At 51.6% G+C, this 19,637-nt stretch overlaps 1 protein-coding gene across 1 annotated transcript in view; it reads right to left on the bottom strand.

Annotated features, from left to right (window-relative positions):
- Positions 1-19,343, bottom strand: part of DCHS1 (dachsous cadherin-related 1) — a 36,634-nt gene extending 17,291 nt beyond the window's left edge. The window contains exons 1-2 of the mRNA XM_058305809.2: positions 19,263-19,343; positions 3,384-5,280 (exon numbers count right to left, since the gene is read on the bottom strand). Of these exons, the coding sequence (XP_058161792.1) occupies positions 3,384-5,177 (1,794 nt within the window). The 5' untranslated portion in view covers positions 5,178-5,280; positions 19,263-19,343. The remainder of the gene's footprint in view (positions 1-3,383; positions 5,281-19,262) is intronic.
- Between the last annotated feature and the right edge of the window lie 294 nt (positions 19,344-19,637).

Genomic DNA, 19,637 nt, shown 5'->3' with positions numbered 1-19,637 from the left:
AGATATGTTTGGATGATCGTTGGGTATTGACATAGTGGGTAGAGTTTCATATGACAACTGAGGGAGTGCTGAGTTCCCATCCTGGGGATCTCTGTCACATTCCCCAGTGGAGCAGCAGCAATCCCCCAAGTGCAAGGGCAAAGACCAGGGAAGGGTCCTTGATAATGATGACTAAGCTTATGAGCCTGTGTACTGGAAATTTTAACTTGGCCTAGAGCTGCAGGGTGCCTAAGAGTTACCTCCTGAGAGCCTCCATGTTCCTCAAATGTGGCCACTCTCTAAGCCAAACTCAGCATATAAATGCATTACCTTCCCCCCCAGCATGGGTCATGACTCCTGGGGATGAGCCTCCCTGGTGCGAAGGGATTAAAACCAAGCACCAGCTGGTGATGCAACTAGAAAAAGACCTTGAATAAAAGGGGGAAATGATAAAGACAAATGAGTTTATACGGCTAGACTTCAGAATGAGTTGGGAGGTCAGCAGAGGGGTCATGCTCATGCACAGCTCAGCAGAATCTCCGAGGCAGCCAAAGTAGATAAAACCCCAGGTAGTGGTGCTCCTGAGGGCATGGACACCAGGGCCTACAGTCATGATAGATGGTTCTGGAGTTCAGTGCCTTCCCAGTGGGCCCTACATTAGAATTTGTGCTCCTGAGTGTGATGGAGTTGGACTCAGATGTGACCTCTCTACATATGCTTCCTCTGTCACTTTCACTGAACCTGTGGTTGGTGCTGGGGTTGGCCTATGCCCAGGAGACTTGAATCTATGGACTGTCCATGTGCCAGCTGGGCCCTGAGCCTCAGCAGAGCTGCAACACCTATTTTCCTGTTGATTGGACTTACCCAGGTCAGCTAACAATGAGGTGAGGATGGTCAAACATCACACCAAGGGAACCGAGAGAATCTACAACTGTAAGCAGGAGAACCCCACCCATCAGCCAGGTGGGACCTAAGCCCCCTCTCAATGTAGAGGTGGAGCGGACATTACCATCCCAGGGTCCTCAGGATGGAGGAATAAAATATGGATTGGAATGGATTTACTGGTATTCTACTATAGAGTTATTGTGACTCTATCAATGGAAGAAATAATATCATTGATGTGAGTACAGTGGCCATAGGAGTTGCTGAAGGCCAAGAGAAGGAAAAAGAAGTGTGATATGGGATATTTTCAGGACTTGGAGTTGTCCTGAATGATACTGCAGGAACAGATTCAGGACATTATATATCCTACTATAACTCACTGAATGGACTGGGGAAGAATGTAAACTACTGTGGGGTCCATGCTGTGGGGCAGTGCTCCAAAATGTATTGATCAAATGCAATGAATGTACCACACTGATGAAAGAGGTTGTTGATGTGGGAGGAGTGGGGGGGTGTGGGGAGTGAGGTATATAGGAACCTCTTATATTTTTTAATGTAACACTTTGTGTGGATTAATGTATCTTTTTAAAAAAAGATGATAAAAATAAAAAATAATAATTTTAAAAAGTCACACTCCCCCACTCAGTGCATGTCACCTCTGCTTGGAAGCTTTCCCCTCTCTGGTCCCTTTAGAAACCCTTGCTCTTTCTTCAAGTCTCAGCTCAAGGGGCCCCTCTCTTAGGAGATGATTCCTACTGCCTATCTGTACGTCATGGGTATTCTCATCATGGAAACTTTTCCTGTTGTAATGAAAATTTCTTTGCACATGAATCTCTTCCTCTCTAGACTATAAATTCCATGAGGTGGGGGAGTGTACTGTATTCTAACACAGTGAATACTGGCCTATACACTCGATAAATGTATATTGAATTAACCACAGGGTAACCCCCAGTGGTCACTTTTACCCCCTGCTTCCCTATGGCCACTAAGGGTAAATACTCCAGGAAACCACCTGGAGAGCTGCCCTCTTGCTTCAGGTGCTAGTAAGGAGGGAAGAATTTTGGAAACCGTAGCCCATTGGTCCTGGGCCAGGAGGGAAAGTAAACATGGGAGAGTGGATGGTGGGAGCTCGACAGCAGCAGGCAGGCAAATATACTGAGACCAGCCAGGAGACAGGGGTGGGGGTTGGGGGGGTGTCAGCCAAGCCCAGGCATGAGGCCAGCAGGCAGCCCCTGAGGAGGGGCTGAGGGCTCTGGTGGACTTATGAGATGAGCAGGCCTCCCTGCCTCCAGTCTCTCTTTTCTGCAGCTATGCTCCACAGTGCCACCCAAACAATTTTCTCAAAAGGCAAATAAGCCCCCCTCGGCTCCCTCAGGTCAAGGTTTGTGATCTGGCCCCTGCCTACCTATCTTTACTCATCATCTCCAACTCCTTCCTACCAGCACAGCTGAGGCGACCTGAACAGTGCAGTCCCTTGAGCACATCATGGGGCTCTGAAGGTAGGCCCAGAGTCCCCCTCCCCACACCTTGTGGTATCTATTTGGTCAAATCTCATTGGTCTTTCAAGGCCCAGCACCTCCCACTTGGGTTTCTGCCTCCTCTGGGTTCAGCAGCCCTCATATGTCACCTATGGCAACACTGACCCTCTGTATAGCCTGGGACCTGCCTGGGAACAGGGACTGTCTGCTAGTCCTTTCAGCATGCCCAGGGCCCAGCACAGTGCCAGGCTCATGGTGGTAAGTAAACTCTTGAATGGAGTAATGAAGAAATAATCTATCACTCACCAGCAGATCCAATCTATCCCTTCACCTTTACAGCTAGTTTACTTCCTAATAAACCATCTGATCATGCTCTTCCCCAGCTCAAAGACATTCCATGACTCCCTTGGTCCTAACCTTGCAGAGCTTGGCATCCAAGGACTTCTGCAATCTGGCCTCATTCTCCTCCAGGCCTGACCTGTAGGCAGTCTCTGCCTCCTCCAGCCTGTATAGGCTCCTGCCTCCTCACCAGGTGATTCTCGCCATCTCTCATCTCCGTGCCTGTACCCAGGTGTCCTGTCAAGGCTCCTGAAGGGCAGGGATGGGATTTTTCCAGCATAACCCAGCCCATGACTGAGCATGGAGAACTCCATAAATGTTGGCATTGCCCTTGGGTTACAGGAGCCACTTGTGTGTGCAGGAGCTCCTCCTAAGACCCCAGAACAGCTCTGACACTTTACAGAGAGTCGCTCTCACTTTCAGATACCACAAGGTGCTTTAAATCTAGATCCAATCTTATTTCCCTTAACTAAGGATTACCTGGCCCAGCTCATGCACCCAGCTCCCTCAACTTAGGCCACTTCCTTCATTAACCTTTATCCCTCTGCACAGATTGTAAAGCTCATAGGGTGGCACTGAACCCTCTGGCATAAGTTACCATCAACAGATGCACCTGCATGGTTTGGCTCCTGTTCTGGGGTCTCCTGTGACTCTCTGATCCACCCCTCAAACCCCAGCATCCTGCTGTGCACAGAGCCTACCCACCTGTAGGAAGCAGGTCCCAGGCTGGGTACCCTCAGGCAGTGAGGCATTATAGAAAGTCCTCTGGAACTGAGGCTCATTATCATTCACATCTTGCAGGGCCACGCTCACCGTGGCTGAGGAGGCTAGTGGGGGCAAGCCTCCATCCGTGGCCACCACGATCAGCTGTGGCTGAGGTTCCAGTTCATAGTCCAGCGAGGCGGCTGTGGTGATGATGCCTGAGGCGGGGTCGATGGAGAACCAGTGGGTGTAGGCGCCAGAGGCAAGGCTATAGGTGACCTGACCATTGGTGCCCTGGTCAGGATCCCGTGCTGTCACCCGCACCACAAAGCTGCCAGGCAGCGCAACCTCAGGCAGAGGCTCGGGTCGGTAGAGCTGGCGGTCGAAGGCAGGTGCATTGTCATTGACATCGGTGATGTGCAGCACAAAGGTGGCCTCGGCCCGCAGTGGGGGTGTGCCCGAGTCCGTGGCAGTAACCCGCAAGTTGTAGGCATCCCGCTCCTCCCGATCCAGCCGCCGAGCCACACACACCAGGTAGATGACACTGTCTTGGGTGCTTAGGGCAAAGTGGCCTTCACCACCCTCCAGGGACACGTTGACGTGGGCAAAGTCACCATCATCTGGGTCTGACACAGAGATGCGCGCCACGAGCTGGCCGGGTGGCGCGGCCTCGGACACTCGGGGGGAGCCATCTGCACTCAGGAAGATGACAGTCATGGAGGGCTGGTTGTCATTGGCGTCTCGCACGTGCACAGTCACGAAGGCCGAGCCCAGCTCAGGATGCGCACTGCCGTCCCGCGCCTGCACCACCAATTCATGGACCCGCCGTTGCTCGAAGTCCAGGGGCCGCTCCAGCTTCAGCAGGCCCGTGTGCGCATCGATGGAGAAGGGTCCGTCACCCTCGCTCTGCCTCCGGTTGATCTCGTAAGTCACAGCCCCATTGGTACCGGCATCAGCATCAGATGCAAACACCTGCAGGACAGGACTGCCAGGGGCCAGGCTCTCAGACACCACGGCGTGGTAGCGGCTCTGATTGAAAGCCGGGGCATGATCATTGATGTCCAGCAGGGTCACGTCCAGCAGAGCCTGGGCCCTCCGGGGCGGCGAGCCCCCATCGTAAGCTTCTAGCTGCAGCATGTAGTGTGAGCGGTTCTCCCGGTCCAGCTCCCCAGTAACAACCAGCTCGGGCACTGGAGCTCCATCTGGTCCAGGGCGTGTCTCCAGCCGGAAGATCTCTCCAGCCCCATCCCCAGACAGCGCATAGCCCTGGGTTCCCAGGCGGCCAGCGTCCGCATCACGAGCAGGCTCCAGCGGGTAGCGAGTGCCAAGAGCTGTATGCTCGGGTATCTGTAGGGCAGCCCGTGCCTGCAGGAAGGCTGGAGCGTGGTCATTGATGTCGGCCACTCGCACCGTCACTTCCACGGTGGCACCGTCAGGAGTGACTGCAGTGAAGCGGTAGCGGTCCCGCCGCTCACGGTCCAAGACACGGGCGGTACGGACGACCCCGCTGTGTTCGTCGATGGCCAGGTCTGTGCCTACACCACTGCCCTCCTGGGCGGAGATGAAGTACATGGGAGGGGCTGCTGTGCCCGCCGGCAGCCCCGCACTGATGTCCCCGATCAGTGTGCCTGCTGGCTGCTCCTCATCGATCTGCAGGTCCAGGCTCCCAGCCTGACCCTGGGCGCCTGGCAGCCCGGCTCCCAGCAGCAGCAGTAGCAGCCGCAGTAGTAGCAGGGGCTGGGGCTTGGGGCTCCGCCTGCAGGTGCAGGAAGAGGCAACGCCCGGCTCCTTCGGCATGGCAGGGGCAGTTCTGGCTGAGGCTTGGGCTCCGGCTCCAGAACAGCCTCAGGGCCCAAACTGACCTCAGGCTCCGGATCAGGTCCAGCTCAGGCCCCCAGTCCTGGGAGAAAAGCAGAAGGAAAAAGGACTTGAGGGGGTTGGGAAAGGGGCAAGAGTACAGGAACATTGGGGTCTAGGCCACACCTCTAAGACTTGGACTTGTTCAGCCCCTCAGCAGGGCCTGTGTGCGACCTCCCACCCATCCCAGGTCCCAGGCAGCTCCCCCTCCAGGCTCCTCCGGGCCTGCTTCAGTCTTTCCCCTTGGCCACTCCCATTCCACTCTGACTGCCTCTCCCTTAGCAGATTATTTTGCTTCCTAGTTGTCAGGTCTGAATGCCCTCAACCTCCCTTGCCTCCATCTCTGTACTTAAAAACATGATTGCTCCTTTCTTGTTCTGCTTCTCATCCAGGACTAACACCCCAGTTACCAGCGCTAGATGGGGTGTGCATGTTCCCTTAGCCCCACCTCCCCCCCATTTCACAAGACGTAGAGTGCCCACTACGAGGAAGCCCTGGGGGTATGACAGAATTAAAAAAAACAGTCCCTGCTTTCACAGAGCTTACAGTCCAGAAACAGAAAAAGTGATTACAAGTGTGATAAGGAGAAGTGCATTAAGAGGGGCTTTGTTAGCCAGGGAGCCAGGGAAAGCTTCTCCGTGGAAGTGACACTCATATAGGATCTCGGTTATGAGGAAGCCAGGTAAAGGTGGGCAGGAGGCTAGAAGAGCGGTCTGGAAGAGCAAAGAGAACAGGGAAGGCTTAGAGCCCAGAGTCAAGTAAGAAACACTAGGGGCCCAGAGGCAAATATTTGGTGGTGGGAGTTGGGAGCAATGTGTTAAGAGCAAGGGGCAGAGGGTGTGATATGAGGCATAAGCCATGATGAGGATTTTGACTTTATCAAGGGCAAATGGAAGCCGCTAAAGCATTTTAAGCAGGCTGTGGCATGACATTTTTTCTATTTTGTGACTATCACTATGACTACTCTTCTGAAAACAAACACAAGCAGAAAGGCTGTTTAGGAGACACTTGGGGAGTTGAGGCCATGAAACACTTTGATGGTGACGTGGATGAGTGGTAGCATGAAAACGGAGAGACATGAACAGGCCTGCGGGAGGTCTTGGAAGTAGAATCAGCAGGACTTGATGCCTGCTTGGTGGGGAGAGATCGTGATGATGGGCAGGATTCTGGCCTAAACCATCAGCTGGTCTTAACAGGCCAGAGACACACAAGGAAAACCAGAGGAGGGCAGAGCTCTGAGTCTTAAGGGGCAAGGGTTTCAAATGCTGCTCAAGTTCAAGAAGGCATTTAGTGATTACATGAGGGCAGAAGGTGGAAAGGGGGCACAAAGGCTGAAGAAAGGCGGCTTTACAGGAGGAAAGTGGAACACTGGGAAACTTCTCTCTTAAAGTTTGGTTCATTTTCCCCATTTTCTCACTTCTCATGTTCTCTTTCCTCCAATTCAGTAAGGCATCCTCTCTGGTGAAACTGCTCTCAATGAGGTTTCCAACCACCCCCCATGCTGCTACATCCAATGGGCACTCTTTTTGTCCTCTTATGGATCATTCTGGAAGATTGAATCAACATTGATGATTCATTCCTTGAAATCTACTCCTTCTGGCTTCACACTGGGATACCCAACCTCTTGCTTCCACTCTTCTTGTCTGTCCATTCCTTGATCTCCTTTGCAAGTTCTTCTGCCCATCCCTTGAAAGTCTGTGTTCCAAAGTACTGTATATTGTTTGATTCCATTTATATAAATTGTAAATATAAATAAATTTATAGAGGTGGAATTAGATTAACAGACATGTATGGCAGGGAAAGGATAGAGGGATTGAGAAGTGACTGCTAAGAGGTAGGGTTTTTTTTTAATGGAGTCATGAAAATGCTATAATATCAATTGCAGTGATGAATTCACAACTCTGTGATACCCACAGCCACTGGATGTACGCTTTAGATGTACTGTACGGTATGCAAATATATCTCAATAAAATTTTTAAAAAAGAATTCCCCCACCCTCCTCACCCCCAAAAAGTCCCTGATCTTCACTGGGCCAATTCTTCAATCCTGGGCCAATTCCTCCACTCTCCATACTCTGCCTGAGCAACCTTATCCATGCCTCCATACCTTCAATTCGGGTGTATCATTATTTTTTATGTATCGAACATTTTCTGATGACTTTTACACCCCATCTCTGGCTCCACCCAAGAGCTCTGGAGACCTTTGTTCAGCCAGACATTCTAGATTTCTTCAAAACATACCCCCGGGCTTCATCTCAAACTGCTTTTCCTACTTCATTCCCTGTCCTGTGCACATCACCACCATTCATTCAGGTGTCTGAGCCAGAAATGCAGACACTCTCCTTGCTCCCTCACTCCTCTTCAGCCCTAAGATCCAATTAGTCATCAAATCCCCACCATTTCATCTTACACATGTCCCCCGGCTGTCCTTTCCTCTCTCTCCTCACTGCTGCTCTCCCAGTCCAAGCATTGCCATCTTTCCAATTCCTGTTGGTCTCCCTGCCTCCTGGCTTGACCCCTCTGACCCACCTCCACTTGAGCCAGAGATTCCACACAATTCTCACCAAACTACTCCTGATTAAAGGCTTCCACTGATTTCCCATTACTGACAGCAGTCCTTTCTTAACTTTTTTCAAGAACCTGATAAAAATTGCTGCCTCTTTATAGGTAAAAATACAGATGCACATACACACAAATTTGTGCCTGCAAATTTCAAGGAATACACGGGCGCTAGATAGAGAACTTACAAGATAAAGTTCAACCACCTTAATGTGTTTTCCTGATCCCATCTTCCTGCCAACCCCTACAACATATTCCGCCTTCGCTTCCCCCCACTAGATCTTGCATTCCAGCAACACTAAACTTATTACCATGGTCTTTCGCAACTGCTTTCTTTACATGTGCTATCCTCTCATCCTGAGATGCCCTCTAAAAAATCTTCAAGTGACCATCTCCTATTCAAACTTCAAGATCCAGTTAAAATGTCCTATGATACCCTCTACTGCTTCTGGTACACATGGACAACAAGCTGCACCACAGCCTGATTTGTTCATGTGTCTTCCTTCTGCACTATATTAGAGGCTCCTTGAGGGAGTGATGAGTTTTAACTACTCTCTGACGGCCCAGTATTTCACAGAGGTATAGCATGAGCATGTAATCAGTGCTGGATAAGTAATGGAATCCCAGAGCCTCATAATTTCACACCAGCACACTCATATACTAACACACTCAGAGAGCAGTGCCCACAGATGTGCCAACTCAGACAACATACACAAACACATATGAACCTGCGTCCTTGAGGCATCACAGTCAATCCTGTGGTGACAGATGTGTGTCCTTGGTGTCTTTATGGATTTATCTCCATCTCCTACTCTAAAATGTCCTGTTCTCCTAAGGGAGGAGGGTCACTCCTTTATACTTCCAGCCCCATCTCTTCTGTCCTGGCAATAAAAAGAGCTGGGGCTTTGGAGTTTGAGTGGGGTTTGAGTCCTGGTCTGGGTGTTATTTTCCTAATCTGTTAAATGGCTACAGTAATACCTAACCCATGGGGTTGTGCGAGAATCAGAGTCCACAGAAGTGAGGAGCCCAAAGCTGGGCATTTGCTTTCTCATCAGTTCCCAAGTCCATCTGCTAATAGGTCCCCTCTGCATCCCAGCTTCAGATCTGGAGTGCTAAGTCTGCACAAAGACCCTTCTCCCCGGGTCTCAAGGCTTAGGAACCAATGGACTTGCTGGATGAAATAATAGGTCAGAAGAATTTGGAAAAGGGAGGTCAAGGTGAACAGAGACCTGCTGAGAGAGGGGAGAGACTGAGTGTACAGGGATGGCACAAGGAGCCCCGGTCAGGATGTGGATTAGAACAAGGGTCAAGAGTTGGTCCTATTCATTTAATCAGCCAGGGGATGGAGGGCAGTTATGGTTTGGGAGGGAAAGAATATAATGGACAATGAGCTCGATGTACTTATTGCACTCTGTATTATAGTCAAGGAGGTGTTTGAGGGCTAGAGTTGTATCTTATTTACCTTTGTGTTAGCATGGAGCATGGCACACAGCATGTGATCAATACATTTTCTGAATGAGATGACATAAAATGCTCAGATGAATGGTCAGCCTTGAAGAGGAGATCCCCTGGGCCAGGGTGGGTGTGCTCTGAAAGCAGCTCCCTTCTCTCAACCTCTGCAGACCACGTGCTTCCTCACCACCCAACCTGTCCTTGTCCAACATACACTCCCCCAATACACTCTCACAAGGACACACAAAGGTGCACAAAGTCACAGGCAGGCACACTCTGCCACTCTGCCAGAAACACAGATAAACACACATCCACAGACACACAGATGCATTCTCATGCATTCAGCCTCACATGCAGAGAGACACACTCAGCACACTCACACACACGCAGCGAGGGTTATTTTAACTTATACAAAGCCAGGCACACATATACAGATGCCCCTCCTCACATAATACACAAAAATATGTTTTCGCACACACATAGATGGGCATATTCATTTACATGGAGCCCACGCCCCCCCAGGAGTACGTACAGACACATATCCAGGCATGTTTCTGAACACGGAGACACATACTCACAGAAAGGCACATTCTCACGGACCCCGCAGAGGCAAACACATTCAACACATTCACACCCACAAATTAACACCCCCACACATACACACAAAGGTATACCCATTCCTGCCCCCCACCCACACACAGACCCGCTTTCACACATGCACAGACTCACACAGGCACGCGCGTGCACACTCTTGGACCTGCCCACACGCAGGCTTGCTCTCGCACATGCTGCCGGGGCACTCCTGGTCAGCTCTGCGGCTGCAGCTGTGACCTCTAGGTCCCTGGGGCCTCTGTCTGGACTGTGTCTCATCACTTCCTGCTCCAGGGCTTCCAGTTCCAAACTCAAACTCCAGACTCTCTCCTGAGACTGTCTCATCCTCTCACCCACCCTCCTCTCAGCACCATCTCCTCTGTCTGTCCAGTATTTCTCACTGCCTCTTCCCCAAGTCTTGCCCCTCCTCCCTGATCATGTCTCTTTTCCTCTCCAGGTGTGTCCCACCCCTTCCGCTCCCCCCCAATATGGTCTGCCCCCATCCATCTGGCCTTTTTCCCCAGCCTCCTGCCCAGTTCGGTCCCTTTCTTAGCCCACACCTGTCACATTTCTCCTCCCACCCGGGTCTGCCTAGCTGCCTGCCTCCACTCTGTCCCCAGTCTCATTTCTCTGTCCTGACTCCATCCTGCTCTCCCCCTCTATCCCCACAGATGGGCCTCTGGAGCCACAGCTGGTTCTCATTAGGAGGGGGAGGGGCGAGACTGTTCATTGGGGCCTGAAATGTGATGTCAATTCCCCCTCCCAAACTAACCGAGCTCCCCCCAGCTTGTGTGTCTACAGGACCTGGGAGCAAGGGGGGAACAAGGGAGAGGAAAGAGAAGTGGGTTGGGGGGCAGGGGGACCACAAGGCCAGGGGGTGCTCCAAAGTCGAGGAGTGGCTCGAAGGCACCAAAGGGGAAGTAGGCTGTGTGACTGGCACCGCCCAGGTCTCTTCCCTCAACATCCTGTCCCAGGGCCAGGGAGGGGCAGGGACCAGAAAGACAACGGGGTGAGGAGGGGGGCTGCGAAAGGCAGATGGGAGCACAAGTGGCCTCAGTGAGCAAAGGGAAGGGACGTAGGGACGCAAGGCCCTGCGGCGTAGAGGAGAGGAAGAGAGCTCTGGTGGGGGTGACAGGGAGTGAGACTGAGGGAGGGTGAATGTGTCAGGCAAAGAGAGAGGGAGTACCGCCAACACCGAAGGGGGAGGTAAGTCAGAGGCAGGAACAGCCAGACCCGAGAGGTGGGGGTGGGGTGGAGAGAGGTGGGAGCCAGAGCTGGAGGAAGGGGAGGGCGAGGGGAGAGAGGGGTGAGGAAGGAGGGAGGGAGGAGGAACAGACTGATGAGCTAACTTCCCTGGACGTCCCTGGGACAGCCCTATGGACAGTGGCCAGAGCAGTGCCCAGGACCTGGCTCTGTCCCTCCCTAGGACTGGTTCCCAGGAGGCACCCCAGGGAGAGGCTGGGGACAGATGTGAGTAGAAGACGAAGAGGGAAAGTCTATTTCCTGAGCTCTTACCCTGGGCCAGGCCCTGGGCCAGGCAATTCGGACTGTGCCTCTCTCAATCGGCCTAACAAGCCCCTGAGGAAGGTAGCACGGCTCCCATTTTTAAATGGGGAAATGCAGGCTGAGAGTGAAACTACGTTCTTGAGGTATCATGGCCTTGACTAGGACAGTGGAGGACTGAAGAAGGGAGAGAACCCATGGGAGGAAGGAAACCAGATATGAGGGGTCTGTAACAGTCCAGGTTAGTGGGGCTGAAAAGACACGGACACGAAAAATGGGAGGAAGCGAAGACGATCAGCCTTGGTCACTGACTCTACAGGAAGGGTGAGGGAATGAGAAGCCTCACAGGCCAAACTGACCTCCGTTCCCTGGAGTTCTGGCCTAATTACTAAATTGACAGCACTGCCTGCAATACGATATGGTAGACGACATGCAGTTTTTGGGGTGCCTGTTGGGATCCCCACATGGAGGTGCCCCAGGTGCAGTTGGACTTGCAGGTTGTGGAGCTTAGAAGAGAGATCTGAGCTGGAGATACGGATTTGGGCAAATCAAGGGGTAACTTAGGCCATGGAAGTGTAAACACACCAGAGAGGATGTGTGGAGGGAGAAGACAGTCTAGGGCATAACCCTGGGGGGAACAGGCACATTTAAGGGGCAGTAGTTCTTACTGGAGAGGAACCAGAGGAGGCAGAAACACAGACATAAAGGGAGGAAACATTTCAAGAAAGAGGGAGGGACCAATAGTGTCCAATGCCGCTGAGAGTTCAAGTAAGATGAGCGCTGAGAGGCGGCCACTGAATTTAGCAGTAAGAAGGTCACTTGGGACCTTGGGGAGAACTGTTTCAGGAGAGTGATAAGGGTGGGAAATGTGAGAGAATGAATTGGATAACAGCTAGCTATGGACCAGATGCCAGCACAGTTTCATTCATAAATACATTATGTACTGTACTCTTAGAACAGTTAGTCTCAGTGAGGCAGGATAGTATAGGGGTTAAGACATTGACTTTGGGGACAAACCACCTTGATTTGATATCTAGCTCCATACTTACTCTCTGTGAGCAAGTAACTTAATTTCCTCATTCATAAAACAGGAATGATAATATAATACCTACTGTGTTGTATTTAGCAGTTAGAACAGTGTCTGGCAGACAGAAAGCATTTTATCAGTATATGAGTTAGTTATTATGAGGGTTAAGAAAGTGAGCTCTGCTTTCAGGCTTTCAAACAAACTTGAGTCCCAGTCCTGACTCTGCAGGGTTACAGTGTAGCCTTGGACAAATTAAGCCTTAGCTTCCTCTTCTGTAATATGAGGCTTAAGTGCCCACCTTGTAAGGTTGATGTGAGGGTCATGCATGCATAAGACTTAACACAGTGTCTGGCACAGAGTGAAGGCTCAGTAAGAGTTGGTTCCTATATTATTGTTGTGTGCCAGACACACACAATAACCTTGGGTAAGTGTTATTTCACAAATGAGGAAACTGAGGCTCAGAGCAGGTAGCAGAGAGAAGACTCGGATGCAATTCTGACTGGCTGCAAAGTTAGTGCTTTTTCCATTACACCACATTACTTCTCTGGTGGAGGCTCAGATAAAGGGTCTTATAACTGGCCAGGCAACAAAACAGGGGAAGAAAATGACCCAAGTATTGCTTTATGCTCAGGGTGTGTTGGAGGAGGAAGAGATCAGTGATGCGGCAATCGCTAGTTCAAGCAAAGTAAAAAGGGCATGGGGGAAAGCAGCTGTGGCTCAAGGAACTGAGCTCCCATTTACCATATGGAGGACCTGGGTTCGACCCCCAGGACCTCCTGGTAAAAAGAGAAAAAAGGCGTCCCAGACCTGCACAGTGTGGAGGTGCAGGCGCCCACGTGGTGAAGCGATGGGCCAAAAAGACAACACAACCAGAGAGAGGGGGGGATAAAAGGACATGGGGTCAGGTGGTAAGAGAGGGAAGGGACATGGAGGATGTTTGGAGGGGCACCATGGCCTCTAGGAGACAAAGGAAAAATGGGGAGGGGAGATGAGGGTCTCCCAGGATGTGCAGGTGAAATGATTCATTGATTGCTTTAGTCCACAAATATCTACTGAAGACCTGCCACGCCAAACACTGTACTAAGCAGTAGAGATGCCTTCTGGGTGTTGACAGGTAGGGAGACCTGAGCAGGGATGGGCAGGACAGGGTGGTGGTGGACACAGAGGAGGCCAGTGAGGCCAGAGCTGGCAGGAAAGTTGGAGACATAGCAATCAGAGCTGCTGAGAGGGGAGAATAAGTTTGGGGAAGCAGAGAGCTGGATGGACAGGAGAGCACAATCAAGGGACTGAGTTGATACAAGTAAAATTAACTAATAGTTAAAACAACTCCCCAGGAGTTACAGTCACTCCCATTCTCACCTGAGGAAAGAGAAGCTCAGAGAAGTTAAGGTCCCATAGGTAGCGAAAGCTGTTGATAGCAATCGGAGGTGTTCCCAACTCTCCCTTCTCTTTTCCTATCCCTCCTTCCCTTTTTCCTTCCTCACCAGCCATATGGGTGGTAAGATCTAGGCTCTGAGAGATAATGAGCTCCTTCATCAAGAAGCTTAAAGAAAGGTAACGAGACCATTCCAGTATACTAAGAATCCTGACTCAGGCTTGGGAGTTCCAGGGTGACCGCCTAAAGGAGGAGCCCTCTCCCCAGTGGATGCGGGGATCTGAGCAGCCCCTCCCAAGTGTAAGTGGCTGAAAATACTTTGGTGTCAAAGGGACACCCTGGAAACATGGACACAGGAGCTGAAGAAAGGGGCACGCAGCAGGAGGCTGGGAAGATGATGGGATCAAACAGTATGAACCCCTGGTAGGGACTTTTGCTTGTAGGTATCAGGGCATCAGAAAGGGGGAGAGAATGCAGTCAAGAGATAATCCAGTCTTGCTTCTGTTACCTCTGGCAGGCAGGAGAGGGAAGAGGAGAAAGACCTGAGAATAAGGGAGCCTAATATGGGGAGGAGTTGGAGCCCCTAGTATAGATGGGTGTGAGGGGGGCATTAGGGGAAGGAACAGCCTGGGGCCCATTTGGGGAAGGGGACTGGAGGGCCTGGTGGAGCAGAGGGGCTGGTGAGTCACTATAGTGCCTTGTGGCCTGTGGGCAGGTCACGGCTGCCTCATCTTTCATTCTTTCCAAGAACCCTCATTGGTGCCAGGACCACTAGACTTGGGTCTGCAAATTGCTGGTGCTCCTTGAATATTTGCTAACTTAATGAAAGAGAAATAAAGCACAGAGAGGGGGAGGAAAGGGATCCAGGGAAAGAGAAGCCCAGGTAAAGGAGAGAGGAGAGAGCCCAGTGTAAGGAAGGACACATTGTGGGGGAGGGGACAGGAATGTCCCCAGTAAGGTAAGTGGGAATGCCTCAGTAGTTGAGACCAGGTGTCTTCTGAAGCATGGAGGAGGGTGAGGGCTATGCTGTAAGGTACATCATTTATTCATTTCAAACAATTATTCACAAAGATGAATAATATGCCGCCTTGCCATCAAGGACATCCCAGGCTGGTTAAGACGGTAGAACAGGGAAGAGGCAATGACAAAGTGACACAAGAGGAGCCCAAGCCTGCCTGGTGGAGTAAGGAGAGGCAGGGTTTGAGACTAGATCTGAAGGATGGGAAGGGGTTAGCCAGGAGAAGAGGGGAGTGAACGCCCTTTCAGTCAGAGGATTGTGTACAAAGGACCAGAAGTATGGAAGAGCACATTGTTTTTGGGGAACCACAGGAATTCAACATGAATAGGACAGGTGATGAGGCTGGGAAGGCTGGGGGAACTCTGATCATGAGGAGTCTCAGAGGCCTCAATAAGCAGAGATTTCATCCAAGGACAATGGAAAGGCACCGAAGAATGCTGAGCAGGCAGTGTCATGGCGGGATTTGCACATCAGGTAGATCACTCAGGCTGCAATGAGAAGAATGCCTTGAAAGAAAGAAAAGTAGGATTAGGGAAACAAGTTAGGAGACTCTCGCAGTAATTCTTGTGATAAGATGGTGAGGTGGAATTAAGAGCAGAAAGATGGAGAAAAGGATTTCAGAGAGAGCTAGGAGATAGAATCAACAGATCCCAATGGCTTTCTGGATCATGAGACGTGCAGAGAAGAAAGAGGTTACAGTTAACTTCTGGGTTTCTAGTTTGTCAGCTGAGTGGATGGCAGTTTGGGGGAGGAAGGAATGATGAGTTCAGGTTTGAACAAGTTAAGGAGCCTGTGAACTATACAAGTAGGAAGCTGGTATGCAGGTCTGGGGCTCCAAAGAGAGGTCTGGAAGAGAGGCAGTTATTAGAGAGTCATCAGCTCACAGATGATAATTAAAGCCCTGGAAATGGAGGGGAAGGATCACCCAGAGGGTGAGATGATAAGAGGGTCCAAGGCAGAAGCCTAAGGGATGGTAACATTTAGGGGCCACACAAAGGAGCCCTTAAAGCAGACCTAGAAGGGACAGCCAGAAGGAGATCTGAGAAAGAGAGGCATGAATCCCACCATATTCTAATCTGTTTGTCTGTCTCATCCACTAAAGTGTAAACTCTTTGAGGGTAGGATCAGTGTCTTCTATCATTGTATTTCATCATGTCGCATGAGAACTCATTAAATGTTGATAGAATAAAATGGCAACTCAAAAGCCAAAAGAGAAAAACAATTCAAAGAGAAAAGTGTGGTCCACAATGACAGGCGGTCATGCAGTCGAGGATTGAAAAGAGCCCCCAGATGTGGCAGTTAAGAGTTTACTTTCTCGTAAGGAGAACCGTTACATTGGAGGGGCAGGAGTCCATGAGAAGTGCGGATTTGGGAAAGAGCTATGTGCTGAAGACTTCCACACAATGTGGCAGTGAAGCAAAGTGAGAAAATGTCTTAGGAAGTGGGGTATTACAGGGTTAAAGAAAGACAGGAGGGACTGCAGGATCTTTAGGTGCTCCCAGGAGGAATGGAGAAGCTGAAGACATAGGAAAGACAGGGAATAATCAGTTGATGGAGGTCTCTGTGGAGGAGAGAGCACAGGTGGGAGATTCTTAGAGAAGAGATGCCTCTTCTTATTAGAGGGAAACAGAAAAGATGGAGGAAGGTGCAGACAAAATGTGAGGGAGGAGACAGAAAGCTGAGGGAATTCAAACCGGATGGCCTCAATTTCCTCAGTGAGTGAGGAGACCAGGTGGTCTGCTCTTAATTTCTCCCTTCTCCTTCAACCCCCACATCCATTCTGTCACTGAGCCCTGCTGGCTCCACTGCTGAAAGAGCTCTGGGCACCAGATACTTTCCCCCTCTCTACTTTTTCCTCTGCTCTAGTTCAGACCACCATTATCCCCTCCTGGGTTCCTGAAAATGCCAACTATCCTTCTTCCCTTCACACTGCTGTCAGAGTGGCATCTGTAAAATACATCTGGTCATATCGCTCCACAGCTTCAAAGATGACATCCCATTATTCTTGGGTTAAATAAATCTCTTCATACAATCCCCCTGTATGATCTGACCCTCCAACTACCTCTCCTGCAAACTCTTCCCAAAGAGCCTCACCTCATGCTAGAGGTTCCAGGCTCACTGAGCCACTTTTATCCCTCAAACACAGAATGCTTTCTTGCACGTGGGCTTTCGCATAATGCTCACCTGGCTTAAACTATTCTCCACCCATCTACCTCACTGCCACCTCTCCCTTTTCCATCAAGTTGAAGCGTAACTGTCACATCCCCCAGAAAGTCTATTCTGACCTCCTTACTCTGACGTAAGTTTCCCTGCTATGTGTTGCCATCTTACAGTACACACCCCATAGCCAGAAGCTCCATGACGGAAAAGGCCATGTTTATTTTGTTCACTTTGTAATGCCAGCACCAAGCACTGTGCTTGGCACAGAGTAGGTGATTAATATGTGTTTGCTAGATGAACCAAAGAACTGATTAATTAATCTGCTAAAAGAAATGGCTGTGTGTGTGTGTGGGTGGTAAAGAGGTGTCAAGAAAATAGAAAAAAATTAATCTGTTTAAGGAGGGTCCAGTTGAAGGTGGAATTTATAGGAGCATGGATTTATAGAAGCATCACTTGGTGTGGCTGGTAAATCATTCTAGCTAGTGCTGAGACACTGTGGGATGGGTGGGGTCAAGGAAAGGAGAGCACAAGAGTGGTCAAGCAGTGCTTGAAAGGATGATCCTTAGCATAGAAAGTGGAAGAAGAATATAAAGCCAGGAAGAGGCTCGTTGGGAAAGTGAGTGATCAAGGGGCAAGAGGTCATTATGAGAGCATCTGAGAGCTGGAAGGACATAGGAGACTGTGGGCAGCATGGAATGCAAGAGTTTAGAATTTTAGAAATGGAACAGTTCTACAGGTAGTCATGGGGAGAGGGGCAGGGAGAAGGTAACAGGAGCTAAAGAGGGATTGAAATCCTGAGGTTGTGGTGTTCAAGGGACACTAGGAACCACATGGAGCAAGAGGAAGATGGATCCACATTCTATAGTTTTCAGGGAACAAGAAAGTGAACCTGGGACAAGGAGAAATGGGGCAAACCTTTTAAGTTAATGGGGTTTTTTAGCAGGTGGGAAAGCTCTCCCTGTACGTGTGTCACTCTCTGGCGTAAGTATGTGGCAAGGGTGATACAACACTGCCTTCCACTAATGTCAGATGTCTGGGGCACCTGCTTTGTACAGGCATTCTGATGAAGTATAGGCCATATGATGTGCTGGCTGTGGCAGTGCTTCCAGTGGATGTGTATTTCTGGGGTAGTGTTTCCTGAGGGGTGCTGGCTGTGACATCGATCCTGTGTGTATGCCTCAGCTTACATGGCATCTCCTGAGGGTGCGTGTTGCTGGTGACAGTGTCTCTGGAGAGTTGTTGGCAGTTAACAATGTTTCCCATGGCATGTGTTGGCCATGGCAATGATCCTGTGGAAATGTGTTGGCTGCAACATTCCTGCTGTGGGTGTGTGTTGTCACGAGAGCATCATCCGTAGGTGTGTGTTGGCTCAGCAGAGTCTACGTGGGTATATACTGGCTCTGGCAGTACTCCCTGGGGGTGTATGATGGCTGCGAGGGTATCCCCTGAGAATCTGCGCTGCCTGGGAATCTGTGTCCCCTGTGGATTGATGGGGCTATGACTGTGTCCCCTCCGGGTATTCGAGGAGTTGACATAAGCGACAATATTTTTCTGGCCCATGACCTCGTGGCTGCAGGCCCAGCCCACGCCACACTGAGTTCATTGTGCTTCTAGACCTCCCTCTCCCCACCCCCTCCACGTGGGACCCAGGCCTGCAGTGACCTCCCTCTGTCCCCTGCACGGGATTCTGATGGGAGACATCCTGGTGGCAAATCCCACTTGCTCCAGCAACGCCTCCCCCTGAAAAGGCCCGGTGTGGGTGACCAGCCTCCACTGGGGGCTTCTCCTGTCTCTCCGCAGCTTCTCTTTACATCTCCCCCCTCAGTTTCTTTGTCTCTGTCTTAGTTGTCTCTGTCACACACCCATCCTCCACATTCTGACACATGGCTCCCACAGACGCAGGCAACACACACGCAGACCCCCCTCACCATGACACACACTCAGGCTGACCCACACACCCTCGGAGTGACACGCACTTACACACTCGGCCAAAAAAGACCCACAAGCTCCCAGTGACACGCACTGACTCACACTCAGACGATGCACTCACACTGGGGGCAGCACACAGACAACCCTGCCCCGCACCCCCGGCACACTCTTACGCCACCACACACCCCACTCGGTGACACACGCACACAAAGACCCCCAGGCCCTGCCCCCACGGTCACGTTCATGCTCGCCCCGTCCCGCAGGCCCAGACCCCCCCTCCCCCATTGTCTCCGGCTCAGAACAAAGCCCCCGGCTCCACGGCCGCCGCCGCCGCCGCCGTCACCGCCGCCCAGGGGAGGGTGGCGGGCCGGGCGGGCGCGGCCGGACGGGCCGGGCGGCCGCGGGCACTGACCTCCGCGCGGCTCCGGCTCCCTCGCCCGGTCCTGGGGCGCCGTCCGGCCGCGATCAGCCCCCCGGGCAGCGCCCGCCCGCGCGGGGCCTGGGGCCACACATCGTCCGCCGCCGTAGTCTCCGGGCCTCGCGCTCCCCTCCCGGCGGCTTGCCGTCGGTCAGCGCGCCCTTGGCCGTCGGTCGGTCGGACTGCCGCTGGGGCGCCGCCTCCTCCACAACCACCCCGCGGAGGATGCAAGATTCGCCGCCGCGGCCCCGCGCCCCCTCCTCTCCCCTCCCCCGCCCTCCGCGCGGTAACCCGAGCCCCCGCCCCTCCGCCCGCGGAGCCCCCGCCCCCGCTCCCACCCGCGCTTCGCCACCCGCTCCCCCTCCACCA

Source organism: Dasypus novemcinctus, chromosome 10, assembly GCF_030445035.2.
Source record: "Dasypus novemcinctus isolate mDasNov1 chromosome 10, mDasNov1.1.hap2, whole genome shotgun sequence".
In the NCBI taxonomy this organism is placed as follows: Eukaryota; Metazoa; Chordata; class Mammalia; order Cingulata; family Dasypodidae; genus Dasypus; species Dasypus novemcinctus.
The sequence above is the reverse complement of the archived record's forward strand: the minus strand, read 5'-3'. Positions and strand labels throughout refer to the sequence as shown.